This window comes from Rattus norvegicus, chromosome 9, assembly GCF_021556685.1.
Source record: "Rattus norvegicus strain SHRSP/BbbUtx chromosome 9, alternate assembly SHRSP_T2T, whole genome shotgun sequence".
Classification (NCBI taxonomy): Eukaryota; Metazoa; Chordata; class Mammalia; order Rodentia; family Muridae; genus Rattus; species Rattus norvegicus.
Genome location: NC_141542.1, coordinates 71,684,839 through 71,699,447, shown reverse-complemented (window position 1 = coordinate 71,699,447; position 14,609 = coordinate 71,684,839). Strand labels below are relative to the sequence as shown.

Below are 14,609 nucleotides of genomic sequence, written 5' to 3'. Positions count from 1 at the left end.
CCTGTTTTTGGATCCAGCTTTTCAGGTCTTGTTCATTCTAACAAATGCTTTACCTCTGGGCTCACCAGCCCTTTAAATTATGTTGTTTTTTGTTGTTTTTTTTTTTTAATATTTTTTCTTTTTTAAAGATTTATTTTATTTATATGAGTAGTACCCTGTAGCTGTCTTCAGACACACCAGAAGAGGGCATTGGATCCCATTACAGATGGTTTTGAGCCACCACGTGGTTGCTGGGAATTGAACTCAGGATCTCAGGAAGAGCAGTCAGTACTCTTAACCGCTGAGCCATCTCTCCAGCCCTGTTGTTGTTTTGAACAGGATCTCCTTATAGGTCCATCGGGGTGCTGGGATTATAGGCTTGTGCCACTATACTTAAGTTTTTCTTGAGCTGTTGTATCTACTTCAGCTTTTTAAAAATAAATGTATTATTTTTATTCTTTGGGAATTTCACACTTGCTTATATTGTATCTTGATTTTTTTAAAAGATTTATTCATTTATTATATATAAGTACACTGTAGCTGTCTTCAGACACACCAGAAGAGGGCATCGGATCTCTTTACAGATGGTTGTGAGCCACCATGTGGTTTCTGGGAATTGAACTCAGGTCCTCTGGAAGAGCAGTCAAGTGCTCTTAACCACTGAGCCATCTCTCCAGCACCTGTATCTTGATCTTATTCACCATCTACCCCTTCCCCTTTTCCAGACTTACCCCATGTCCTTCCAACTCTATCTCTTTTTTAAAAAATAACTTTTTGAGACTAGTTTGTGCTGCTAACATACTTATAGGTGTGGAATATCCACTGTAGTATGGCAGTCGTACCCTTAAAACTTTCCCTCCTGAAGTCATCAGCTGTCAGTAGTTCCTCAGCTGGGGGTTGGAGTTCATGAAGCCTGCCTGCCTGCCTGCCTGCCCCGTGCTGCAGTGCTGACTGACTGGTTTATTCTTGTGTAGGCAGCCACAGCTGCTGTGAGTTCCTGAAGGCAGCAGTCCTCGCATGTCCAGAAGACACTGTTACCCTATCCTTTTCAGTCTGCCTCTTAGAATCTTTGTTCCCTCTCTTCTGGACAGTTTCTGAACTTGAGAGGAATTTGTGATACAGATGTTCAATTTTAGCTGAACAAAACAGAACATCAACATTTTTATGTAAATTGTACATAGCTTTTCTGACTATCTCAAATGTTCAAATGTTTGGTGATATAGCTATTTAATTGGTTTTGTGTGATTACTTTTTGATACTTTATACTGATGATGAAATTTTTGTTGTTATTTCATTTTATTTAGAAATAGGATCTTACTCTCTCTATATATATATAAAAATAAAACCTTGGGTGTCTTCCAACTTTCTATGTAGACCAGGCTCGTCTTAAATTTATAGAGATCTACCTGCTTCTGCCTCTCATGCACTGTATGTGCCCTCAACCATGCCTGGCTCAACCTGATTATTTTTATAAAATCCAGGTCAGGGGTTGGGGATTTAGCTCAGTGGTAGAGCGCTTGAGGCCCTGGGTTCGGTCCCCAGCTCCGGGGGGGTGGGGGGGATCCAGGTCATAGCTTTGTCACTGGTACTTTTTCCCCCACTTTATATGATTGTCCCAAAGGTGAAATTCTAGAGGCTGATGGTCAGAGACTAGTTTTTGCAGAGGGTGTCTCCCTACATACACACTCATTCTCTCTCTGTGTCTGACTGTCGTCTGCCTCTCTTTCTCGTGTGTGTGCATGTGTTTTGAGACAGTCTCAATATTCTTGTTGACACTGACCTTATACTTAGAATCTTCTTGTCTCTGCCTTAACCAAGTGCTAGGATTAGGAATTCTGTGTTGGTACAACCATATTTGTCATAGTACTTAGTTCTCTTACCTAGTAGTGAAAGACAGAGATGACTGTATGTTGTAGAATTAAGAAACGTTTTATTGGGGTTGGGGATTTAGCTCAGTGGGTTAGGTTAGGCCCTGGGTTCGGTTCCCAGCTCCGAAAAAAAGGAAAAAAAAAAAAAGAAACGTTTTATTTTAAAGTAGAATGTATGAGTGCATAATGCTGTGTAAACATGTTGTTGGGGAAGTCAATATCTTTGATAATAATTATTTCGTCATGTTGATTTTTATGTTGTGACCTTCTGGGTGTTTGATTGCAGGATGACGATGACTACTCATCATCCACTAGCTTGCTTGGTCAGAAGAAGCCTGGATATCATGCCCCTGTGGCATTGCTTAATGATATACCACAGTCAACAGAACAGGTGATGCTTCACGGTTTATTCAGCTTACAAAAAGGGAATGAGTTTCCATGGGAGCACAGGAATTTTAGCAGTCAATTCTGAGAATGTTTTGAGAGAAGAGCTTTCTTGGGGGAGTCTTAAATAATTGTTTTGTAAAGGCAGTTATTACATGAAATTTCGACTTTTGGAAACTGATCAGCCATACACACTTTTCTTCAGCAATGGTTTATTATTTGATGTTTGTAGTGGGGAGGGGTTGGTTATTTATTAGAGTGAGTATTAAATGAGACCTATATTTCTTTCAGTATGATCCATTCGCTGAGCATCGTCCTCCAAAGATTGCAGACCGGGAAGATGAATATAAAAAGCATAGGCGGACCATGATAATTTCCCCAGAGCGTCTTGATCCTTTTGCAGATGGTAATTCTTTCCCACTTTTCTATAAGTATTCAGACATTTATTTTAATTAAGTTGTCTTTAGCCCTTTGATTTTTTTTGGCATGCTTATGGATTTGCTTTTCGTTTTTAAAGACCCCCTTATAGATTTGTATAGATTTGGTTGAAGTCACAGATGCCATATTCTTCATCTTTATAATGCAAGTTTTCTTTCCAGGTAGAAGGACAAGAAAATAATGAGCCAATGCCATAGAAACGCAAAGGGTTAAAGGTTTTTCTTTTACTTTTGTTTTGGGTACTCTTGGTATACTTTGAACAAATGTGTTTTTCTGCTCAAAATACTTGCAAATTATTGCAAAGTTTTCATTCCAAATTCTAGAGTTTTGGATTGTTACTTTTGAGAAACTGTTTCTCACACTAGTTCCCCTCTGTTATAGCTTAGTAAATGCACCTACTTTGCTGTATTCAACTTTGTATAGTTAAACAAAGTTATATACAAAGACTTTGGTGTTTAATCGTTGGAGTCTGTTTTGCTAATTGTAGTGTGCAAGGGGCATAGTGAGCCTGATGGAAGATTTCCTCAGGTGAGTTGAGTCCCACCATCAAAACTAAGTGCCTGTTTTTAAAAATAGATTCTGCTGCAGGTTTTCAAATTAGACTTTCAGCCTGCATGAATTAATAGGGATATTTGCTTTACTTGCATAATTGTAATTGATTTAAACATGTATGTCAGAATTCACAGGCCCATACTAACTGTCCTTAATTTCTTTCCTACAGCAGTACTGCTATATGCCAGTCCTGTCTGCATTCTTAAGGGTGCAGTTCAACACATCCTCTCTAGATTATGGTGAAAAAGTATTCCAAAGGAAGTCTTATCAGAGCTAGTGTCAGAAAGAATGACACTACCAATTGGGCATGATCGTCAGCATAGGAGATGTCTTAGAATTTTATTATTTTGTCCTAAATTTTAATGCTATACTATTTGTATAGCTATTATCACTTTTCTAAAGCATAGTGTGCCTTTGTGGTTCTTGTTATATACTGTTTGGGCTTCTTTAAGATATTTTGCAGTTTGAAAAGCAAATATTGAAATTTTAACCAAGAGACGAACACATCTCTTTGTACACCACTTTTCTTTTGTGTGCATCATAGTAACTGGTAGAATAATATATCATAAGTTATATGTTTCCAGTTATGATTGTACTTTCTAAGAAATAGAATTATATATTGGGTCAAGGAAAAAACTTTAAAAAGAATGAAGCCCTTTTTAGTAATGTGACGTGAAAATATGATTGTAGGAATATTTTTTTATAATCAGATTTTCTAAGTTACAACTGTTTAGATCACTGTATGAAGAACCTATGTTAGTCAGTTACTATAGTCAGGATTTTAACAGCTTGCAACAGGTAATGTTTTGAATATAAATATCTTTCCAAAGTGTTACTAATGGTAAAGAGATAATTTTCTAGGCTTCTATTCTGCTGCTTGAAGTCAGAACTGCTGATGGAGACAAAGGCACGAAAGTGTACGTATTCCGGATTAGCAACCCAGGAACCCATCACTTCTGAAGACTAAACTGTGCTGTCATTTTGCTTTATATATGCATTAAAATAATTGTTTTAAACTGCTGTAGATATGTTTGTGTTCAAACAGGTTAAATTGATCAGCAAACTCAATAAAAGTAAGATGTATAATTATCAAAGTTTTCCACCAAAAAATAAATTAAATGATTATGGAATAACATAATATTAGAGCAGGGCAGAGAAATCAGTTGAACCCAATACCCTTTATTTATTGTGCTCTTGTCCTGTTGCTGTTCTTTTCTGCAGGAGGGAAGACCCCTGATCCAAAAATGAATGCTAGAACCTACATGGATGTTATGCGAGAACAACATTTGACTAAGGAAGAGGTAGGAACTGCTTTCTCAGTGTAATGGTTGTGAAATAATGTCAGTATTTATCTAGGTTTTGATGTTCACAGCAATCCCCCCGTTTCTCCATGTACCCCTGACTGTGCTGGAACTTTATGGAGACTAGACTGCTCTTAACTCAAACTCTGAGTCTCCAGTCAAACACTTGTCTCTCCAGTGCTGAGCTTAAAGCTGTGTACTATACTGCTCAGCATCTGTTTTTCTTTTTTTTTAAATTACTTTTAAAAGGTGGTCTCATTATATAGCCCTGGCTGGCCTAAAATTCAGAGAGATCTGCCTGCTTTCCCCTCCAAAGTGCTGGAATTAAAGGTGTGAACAATCACAATTGGACTGTAGCATTTCAATCATAAAAAGTTAAAAAATTCGGTCCCCAGCTCCGAAAAAAAAAAAGAACCAAAAAAAGTTAAAAAATATCCCAGCATTGTATGACCCTTGACACTTGATATTTTGGTTTCCAGAAGTTCCCTGGCTTCCCGTATGTGCTTGTTTGCTTGGGGAGGCATTTAAGGGAGGTTACTAGTGTACCTCATGAAGCTAGTGGTCACAATTTTTGATGACTACCTACTGGAGATTGGGTTTGGCAATAGATGGAGAATTTTAAATAATCCTTTTGGCTTACAGAGAGCATTCTGTGCTAACATGGATGCAATGCTAGCAAGCCAAACCTCAACTGTTTTTGTATTTTTGGCTTTCATTACATTTATTTGTGTGTGCATGCTTATGCCATGGTACACGCCATGGTGTGCCTGTGGAAGCCAGGTGGCAACTGGCAGGAGTTAGTTCTGTTCTACCAAGAGCGTTCCAGGGATTATTGGGCTTGGTGGCAAAAAGTGCTATTGCCAGCTGAGCTGGCTTGCCATCACTGGTCCTAATAATTTTATTGTTGTTTGTGTAGGGTCTTCCTGTAGCTCAGGCTAACCTAGAACTCACTCTGTAGCCCTATATTCATAGGCTGGCCCTCTGAACGTTAAAGCCTCCTGAGCGTTAAAGGATGACAGATGCACATCACTGAGATTCTCTTGGCTTGTTGTAATAGCTCCTGTATCTTTATTAACAATAAAAGTCAGTAGGATTTGTTAGGTGATTAAAAGGTGATTTCATCTTAAAATGAAAGGGTGAATTAAATGCGTTTATTACGCTACTAAGTTTTATTTTCATGTTTTTAGTTCTCTTTTGTTTTTGCGACAAGAGTCTTGCTATGCATTCCTGGCTGGACTAGAATTCTCTCATTGGTCTTGGATGCAAACTAATATGCCTGCCTTAACCTGTGGGTCACAGGCATGTGCCACCGCACCTGGCTTATCTTTATGTCTTGAGTCTTAAAGACTTTCACGTGCATATTTTTCAGTTCTCTGCTGTTAAGTGGACATTTACTTACTGACTAGGGAGATTATAAGATTACCTTCTAGCCTCACTGACTAGAAATTTTATTTTTCAATAAGAACTAGCTTCAAAGCGTAGGCTGTTAAAAATTCTAGGGTTGCATATGTACTGTTTAGGAAGAAAGACAATGATTTATAACTAAATACACAATATTAAAGATAAGTAATGGTATCAGTAGGAGCAGAATGTGTTTTTTTTATTTTTATATTTTTGGAGACAGTTTTTTTTTTTTTTCTTTTTTTCGGAGCTGGGGACCGAACCCAGGGCCTTGTTGCTAGGCAAGCGCTCTACCACTGAGCTAAACCCCCAACCCCAAGACAGTTTTTTTTTTTTTTTTTTGGTTCTTTTTTTTCGGAGCTGGGGACCGAACCCAGGGCCTTGCGCTTCCTAGGTAAGCGCTCTACCACTGAGCTAAACCCCCAACCCCGGAGACAGTTTTTTATAGGCTGTGCTGTCCTAGAATTCACCTGCCTCTGCCTCCCAGTGCTGTGTTTAAAGGCATGGACCACCAACACCCGGCCGTGAATAGAATGCAGTATAGCTCACTGAAAAGAAATGAATATACTAGTAGCATACAAACTTTTCTTTCCTTCCTATTTTCTGGTGCTGAGGATTGACAAGGATCTCAAGCATGCTTGGTAGGCATAAGCTCATTGAGTTTCTTCCATCTAATGAAATATGAAAGATAAATGCTCTCTGATCTTTCAAATGTTTTTCAGAGAGAAATTAGGCAACAACTAGCAGAAAAAGCTAAAGCTGGAGAACTAAAAGTTGTCAACGGAGCAGCAGCATCCCAGCCTCCCTCAAAACGAAAACGGCGCTGGGATCAAACTGCTGACCAGACTCCTGGTGCCACTCCCAAAAAGCTGTCAAGTTGGGATCAGGCAGAGGTAATCTTTTATTTTTATTGCTATTTTCACATTTTTCTCTCTGGACTGTGTTCATATTTGGGTTTGTAAAACAAGTTACTATTGAGTAGGTGGCTTAAGTGACAGAAGTTTATATGTCCCTATTTCTCAATTATGGAGGTTTGAAGTTGAGAATCACAGTGCTAGCAGAGTTGCTGTCTGTGGAGAACACTTTGTCACTGTTTTCTCATAACTTTTCTCTCAGTCTTCTTTTGATTTCATCTAACCTTGAATATCTCCAGTCTCCAAAATCTGTCACATCAGGAGTTACAGCCTCAATACCTGAATAGGGCTTTGAGACACAGCTTATTTTTATTCCATATGTTGAGGAATGGAATGTTCTTTTTTAGTTTAATTTTTATTTATTTGTGGTTTTGTTTTGTTTTACTTTTTTTTTTTTTTTTTCTTAGAGGCATGTTTTGCTTTGTAGCGCCTGGAACTTTTTTGAGCTGGGGACCGAACCCAGGGCCTTGTGCTTGCTACCACTGAGCTAAATCCCCAACCCCTGGAACTTGTTCTTATAGACCAGAGTGGCATCAAATTCAGAGATTCATCTGCCTCTGTCTCATAAATGCTGCATATGTGCCTGGCTACCACTTAGGGTTAGAATGTTAATTTTAAGCATGTGGTATGTTACATTGTGGAGTACAATATAATTTTCCTTATTTTCTTGTTGGATAAGGCTTGGTCACGGTTGGCAATTGGGTAACACTACTATATTCTTGGCTCTCTTATACACTATTGATCTGTCTCTCTGTCTTTGTTTGCCTCTGTTTCTGTCTCTGTCTTCAAGACAGAGTTTCTCTGTGTAGCCACTCTGTGGACCAGCCTGGCCTTGAACTCATAAAGATGCATCCGCTTCTGTCTTCCCAGTGCTGGATTTATACCACCGCTATCTGGCTTGGATCATCTATAAAGACAAGGTTTCACTGTGTATCCCTAGCTAGCCTGGAATTAGCTATGGAGACCAGGCTGACTTTAGACTCAGAGATTCTCTTCTCTGTGCTTTATGAGTGCTAAGATTAAAGTCTTATGTCACCATGCCTAGTCCATCATAATTAAAATTTTAAAGCCAAGATAAACTTGTTCTACTCAAAGCTGCCTAGCTATATGTTTCATCTAACTAGAAGAGTTTATTTTTCTTACAAGATTTACTTTTTTTTTTTTTTTTAATTTTCTTTTTTTTCGGAGCTGGGGATTGAACCCAGGGCCTTGCACTTGCTAGGCAAGCGCTCTACCGCTAAGATAATCCCCAACCCCATTACTTTTAGTTATGTGTAGTCTGAATGTTTACCACATGTGTGCAGCTACTCAGGAGCAAATGTCAGATCCATTGGAATTGGAGTTAGAGGTTGTTGTGAGCTACCATTGTGAGTGGTGGGAACTGAACTCAGGTTCTGTGCAAGAGCAGCTAAATGATCTTAACTTATGAGCCTTCTTGAGCCATGTTTATGTGTTTCTAGAAAAGTTATTAGGACTCAGACCTACCTTTCTCTTGCTCATTTATGGAAATTAGGATGCATGCCAGTCAGAAGATTCATATTCCCACCTTTTCTTTTTGTAGGAAGGGCAAATTAAGATTGTGAATAATTGGTTTTTATTCATTACTTACCTAATCCAGAGGTGGCGGCGGTGGTGGTGGTTGTCTTTTTGAGACAGGGTTTTCCCTGTGTAGCCTTGGTTGTCCTGGAACTAGCTCTGTAGACCAGGCTAGACTTGACCCACCTGCCTCTATCCAGAATCATCTTTTTTTCCCATCATGAATAAAAATCTTTATGAGCTGAATGTAGTGGTGTTCCCTCTAGGAGAGGGTGAGGCAGGATTATGAAATACAAGCCAGTTTCTGGGCCGTCTTACCCCCCTCCCCCCTTGGATATTCAGAGCTGTTTTACATTTTTGGATAAATTACTTAAATCCACTTTAATCTTTCTTCCCTTTGTCTTGCTGCCAAGCTTGATAGTCTGGGTTCCACATAGGACTCACGTCGTAGAGACAGTATACTCCCATGAGTTATCCTCTGATCTCCATGCTTGCTCTTTAAGATAGGGTTTTACTATGTAGCTCTGGCTTGCCTGAAACATTATGTAAACCAGGTTGATTTTTGAACTCAACAGAGATTCACTCCCCTCTGGCTTAAAACACATTTTTAAAAGTATTTCTTTCTTTCTTTCTTTTTTTTTTCTTTTTTTCGGAGCTGAGGACCGAACCCAGGGCCTCGCGCTTGCTAGGCAAGCGCTCTACCACTGAGCTAAATCCCCAACCCCTAAGTATTTCTTATATAATGTGGATTCCCTCTTCCCCAGAGGTTCTGTGTCTCAAGGATCCAGTTTGGGACGCACCAATTTTCGAGTTGAAAGTCTTGCACTGGAGATGTTGATAGACAAACTTACATAAGTTTTTTTTTTTTTTTTTTTTTTTTTTTAAAGATTTATCTATATCTTCAGATACACCAGAAGAGGGCATTGGATCTCTTTACAGATGGTTGTGAGCCACCATGTGGTTGCTGGGAATTGAACTCATGACCTCTGGAAGAGCAGTCCGGTGCTCTTAACCGCTGAGCCTTCTCTCCAGCCCCTTACATAAGTTTTTTAAACTCAGAGTTCTTAGTTGTATATTTCAGGATATCTGTGTGATCTGGAGGTTCTTACAGCTTTGGTTTTCTATGAGGTTATTAAATATACAGCATATAAAAGTAAAAGAAAGCTATACAGCTTCCATTACAGATGGCTGTTCTAACCATGCAGAAGTTTATTGAGTTTGTAGTCTTTAGGTCTGCTTAATTTTGGCATAATTTTTTTAATAAGTTTTTTAATAATAATATTTAAAAAATCAATCAAAGAACCACAGCAAATAACAGATTGATAGGTGCAGTGGATGAATACAACTTGATTGAATCAGGGTTTCACAGTATTAAGCAGAGACAGCTGGAGTATCCTGGTTAAGAGAACAAACAAAGGTAATGTCTCCAATCAAGGGTGGACTAACACCCAGCAGACCTTACTTGGGCAAAGTGAGGCAGTTAGGTCAGTTCTTCAGGTAGCTTTTTTCCCATGGAGGAGTGAGCTGCCTTTTCTTTCCTGCTGCAGCCAGGCTTCTTATCATGGGGTAAATAATAGGTGTTTTAGCTGTTTTCAAGAACAGCGTTTTTACTCCTGGGCTCCTTTACTATTCTGTCTTCCTGTTACCGCAAAGGGGAGTCAGCCTGAAACAGGATATGTGCCTTGGAAACACTTTGAGACGAACATGCTTGGGTCTGAAATGGAGGTTATTTATTCCTCTTCCAGAGTCAGCTTTTACATGTTTAAGCAGCACATGGCAAGTTAACAATACAATATATATTCACAAAGGTTTATAATGCAGAATGTGTTTTGTGTATTTTTTTTAAGATTATTTATTTTAAAGTGCATCTGTTTTGTTTGCATTTATGTCTGTATGAGGGTATTGACTCCCTTGGAACTGAAGTTACAGACAGCTGTGAGCCATCATGTGGGTGCTGGGAATCGAACCATGTCCTTTGGAAGAGCAGCCAGTGCTCTTAACTTTTGAGCCATCTCTAGCCTTGTGTTTTAATCTAGTGCTTTTTACATTGTTCCATTGCAAATGAAAACTGTAGATTTTTTTTTTTAAAGATTTATTATATATAAGTATACTATAGCCGTCTTCAAACACACCAGAAGAGGGCATCAGATCCCATTACAGATGGTTGAGAGCTACTATGTGGTTGCTGGGATTTGAATTCAGACCTCTGGAAGAGTTGAACCATATCTCCAGCCCCTGTAAATTGGTTTTGATCATAAGTATTTGCAAGCCAGTAAGCAAAATGATAGTCTTTTTTCTTTTTTCTTTTTTTTTTCTTTTTTTTTTTTCCTTTTTTTTCGGAGCTGGGGACCAAACCCAGGGCCTTGCGCTTGCTAGGCAAGCGCTCTACCACTGAGCTAAATCCCCAACCCCGCAAAATGATAGTCTTAACTTCAACTGAGAGATAACATTTATTGGTTTTTTTGTGCAACAGAAAATTTGTAGTTACATCTCTAAGGTGTATCAGTATGTGAAATAAAGTTCCTTTGCTTTTTCAGACCCCTGGGCATACCCCTTCTTTAAGATGGGATGAGACACCGGGTCGTGCAAAAGGAAGTGAAACACCTGGAGCAACCCCAGGCTCAAAAATATGGGATCCTACACCTAGTCATACACCTGCGGGAGCTGCTACTCCTGGACGAGGAGATACACCAGGCCATGCAACCCCGGGCCATGGCGGTGCAACTTCCAGTGCCCGTAAAAACAGATGGGATGAGACCCCCAAAACAGAAAGAGGTAGGTACTTTAGTGGAGTGTAGATGAATGCTTGGGTGAGGGGTTGGGTGAGGGTTTCAGATTGAGGTCTTTCATTCCTCGTATAAATATAATACAATATAAATAACCAGCTGATGTGGTTATGCCTAAACCTACCCACCAAGTTTATAAAACTGTTTTTCTCTTACTGTCTTAGTACCCAAGCTTAAATCTGTGAAAACCTTTTCTTAATCTTTGACTTTGTGCTGGTGACGTGGCTCAGAGGTAAAGGCTCTTGCCACCAACCAAGCTGGAGGACCAGGGTCTGATCCCTGGGACCCACATGGTAGAAGGAGACCTCCCGCTCCAAAGGTAACCTCTAATCTCCATATGTGTATATCATGGCTTGTGCTCCCCAACACACACAGTAAAGAAATGCAGCACACTTCAACTTTGTTTAAAAGTGTGTTATAGTACTCCGTTCTTTCCCCCTCTTTTGAAGAGGCTGAAGATTTTAGGAATAACCATAAGAGAAGATAAATTTTATGTTTTGAGATGTGAAAAATATGATTTTGTGGGCTTTTTTTTTTTAAAGATTTATTCATTTATTATATATAAGTACACTGTAGCTGTCTTCAGACACACCAGAAGAGGGCATCGGATCTCTTTACGGATGGTTGTGAGCCACCATGTGGTTGCTGGGAATTGAACTCAGGACCTCTGGAAGAGCAGTCGGGTGCTCTTAACCGCTGAGCCATCTCTCCAGCCCTGTGGGCCTTTTTTTTAACCTTTTTTTTTTTTTTTCCGGAGCTGGGGACCGAACCCAAGGCCTTGCGCTTCCTAGGCAAGCGCTCTACCACTGAGCCAAATCCCCAACCCCTTAACTTTTAAACTTAAAAAACATGTTGTGGATACCATTTCACTTGCCCTCTACTGGTGATCCTCTTTCCTCAGCCTCCTGTGTGTGTGCCTGTATTTAAGTACACCAGTGTTAACTGTTTTTTAAGTATACAATTTAGTGGCTTTAGGCATATTTCCAGTGTTGCACAGCTGTGATGTTGATGCAATTCACTTCCATGTCTTTTTTCAGTGATCCAAACAAGCCGCATTCTTTAGATAAAGGTTTTCCTTTCTCCTATTAATGTTTTGTCTCAGAAATTTGCCCAAATCTAGTGTTTGTTATACAGTGAGAATAGCTGGAACATGGCTTAAGATAAACAGTAAGGTGTAGATGAGAAGTTTGTTTTTCTGTTTCCCATTAGATGTCTATGACTTTGTAGTCATTAGAAAGGAAACAGATATTCTGGGCAAAACTTTAACTGGATCTTTTTTTTTTTTTTTTTTTTTTTTTTAGAAATATATTTTTGAACTCAATTAAATTGCATGTGGGAGAAGCAGTGTTTTAAAAGTGGTTAGTAATGTGATTTTCCTGACCCTTTGTCTTTAAAGATACTCCTGGGCATGGAAGTGGGTGGGCTGAGACTCCTCGAACAGACCGAGGTGGAGACTCTATTGGTGAGACACCAACTCCTGGAGCAAGTAAAAGAAAGTCTCGTTGGGACGAAACACCAGCTAGTCAAATGGGCGGAAGCACTCCTGTTCTGACTCCAGGAAAAACACCAATTGGCACACCAGCCATGAACATGGCCACCCCCACTCCAGGTACAAATCTTTGCATCATTCTTTCTCTTATAGCTGTTTTAATTTTTTTTTCTGGTTTTTCTATTAAGAATGTGGTTATAAATATGTAGCTGTCTTGATTTGCATTTGCAATGTAAAAACACTCTGATACTAGGACTGATCTTAACTGTCCTGTATCTGGAGGGCCTGAGTTTTGCACTGTGGGACATTAACAGTTTGTGCGTTTTCCGTAGGTCACATAATGAGCATGACTCCTGAGCAGCTTCAGGCTTGGCGGTGGGAGAGAGAGATTGATGAGCGCAACCGCCCACTTTCTGATGAGGAATTAGATGCTATGTTCCCAGAAGGATACAAGGTACTAGCAGTGAATATATGATGAATATGTTGTATTGTGGATATGAGTTTTAAGTATTTATTTAGTTAAAAACGTTGCCTGGTAAATTTGCATTAACCTTGCCAGAATTTATTAGTTTTATATTTTGAGGTATTAGTGCATTTCAGTTTGACAAGCACGAAGTAATTGAATGATGAAATATAGGTGGCGTTAAATATATTTAACATCGACATTTATTAAATATATTTATCATTAGCATTGTTAGACATGATAACTAAGGATATTTGGGCTTTCAGTTTGTTTTGCAATAGGATTAATTGGTGTTTCTTTCAGAGGGTCTTGGCAGATACTTACTTTTCTGTATTTAAGACAGATTTGTAGAGTTCAATCTTAACTATGTTTTATAGTATTTAGTAGTGTTTATGTAAATGATAATATACATGATCTTTTTAATCTATTTCATAAACCACATGTTCATTTCCATTTAAATGAGTAATTGTAGATTTTTGTTCTTAACAGTGCCTTTTGGGAAATCACTGAATTGAGTTTTACAATTTTCCAGTTTTGTTAGTTTGACATGATGGCTTGACAACATGTTGATATTTCAAGCATGAGAATTTCTTTTTTTTCGGAGCTGGGGACCAAACCCAGGGCCTTGCACTTGCTATGCAAGCGCTCTACCACTGAGCTAAATCCCCAACCCCGAGAATTTTTTAAAGAGTGTTTCATGTATTTCCTTCTTTTCCACTTAAATTTTATCTAGCAAATAATATTTTCTATAAATACCTTAACTTTTAGTTAACATCGAATAGTAGGATTTGTTTTCTTGAGGTAAATATGCTAGCTAATAAATTGTAAAATCTATATATGTGCAAATACTGCTCACTGTTGTCTTTGAGTATATAAAGCCAAGGCAGTCCTACTAACATGCCTATCCCTATCTTAGGTCCTTCCCCCTCCAGCTGGCTATGTTCCTATTCGAACTCCAGCTCGAAAGCTGACAGCAACTCCCACACCTTTGGGCGGTATGACTGGTTTTCACATGCAAACTGAAGACAGAACTATGAAAAGTGTCAACGACCAGCCATCTGGGAATCTTCCATTTCTAAAACCTGATGACATTCAGTACTTTGACAAACTATTGGTAAGTGGTGATAGAAAAACTGAAGTATTGCTTGTTGTTTGGGAGTTATAAATCATGAATTTGATGTATTTTAAATTTTATTGTAGGTTGATGTAGATGAGTCAACACTTAGTCCAGAAGAGCAAAAAGAAAGAAAAATAATGAAGTTGCTTTTAAAAATTAAGAATGGTACACCTCCAATGAGAAAGGTAAGATCTATTATTTTTTTTTATCAGGACAGGGTAGCCGCTGGCTATCTTGGAACTCATTTTGTGTAGAGCAGGCTGGCCTCGAACTTACAGAGATTTGCCTGCCTCTGCCTCTGCCTCTGCCTCCTGAGTGCTGGGATTAAAGGTGTGCACCACCACCTCCCAGCTTTTTATTTTTTATTTTTATTTATTTATT

The 14,609-nt window shown here is 38.9% G+C and overlaps 1 protein-coding gene across 3 annotated transcripts in view; it reads left to right on the top strand.

The window, feature by feature from the left end:
* Sf3b1 (splicing factor 3b, subunit 1) overlaps window positions 1-14,609 on the top strand; it is a 39,775-nt gene that overhangs the window by 9,387 nt on the left and 15,779 nt on the right. The window contains exons 3-12 of one of the 3 annotated variants that reach the window (XR_015628952.1): window positions 2,134-2,238; window positions 2,523-2,637; window positions 4,083-4,138; window positions 4,443-4,522; window positions 6,646-6,816; window positions 10,911-11,148; window positions 12,556-12,768; window positions 12,981-13,102; window positions 14,028-14,225; window positions 14,312-14,363. Coding sequence is in view for 2 of the 3 variants with exons in the window: in NM_053426.1 (NP_445878.1) it covers window positions 2,134-2,238; window positions 2,523-2,637; window positions 4,443-4,522; window positions 6,646-6,816; window positions 10,911-11,148; window positions 12,556-12,768; window positions 12,981-13,102; window positions 14,028-14,225; window positions 14,312-14,413 (1,344 nt within the window). In the remaining variant the exon portion in view is untranslated. 3 annotated transcript variants of the gene reach the window in all.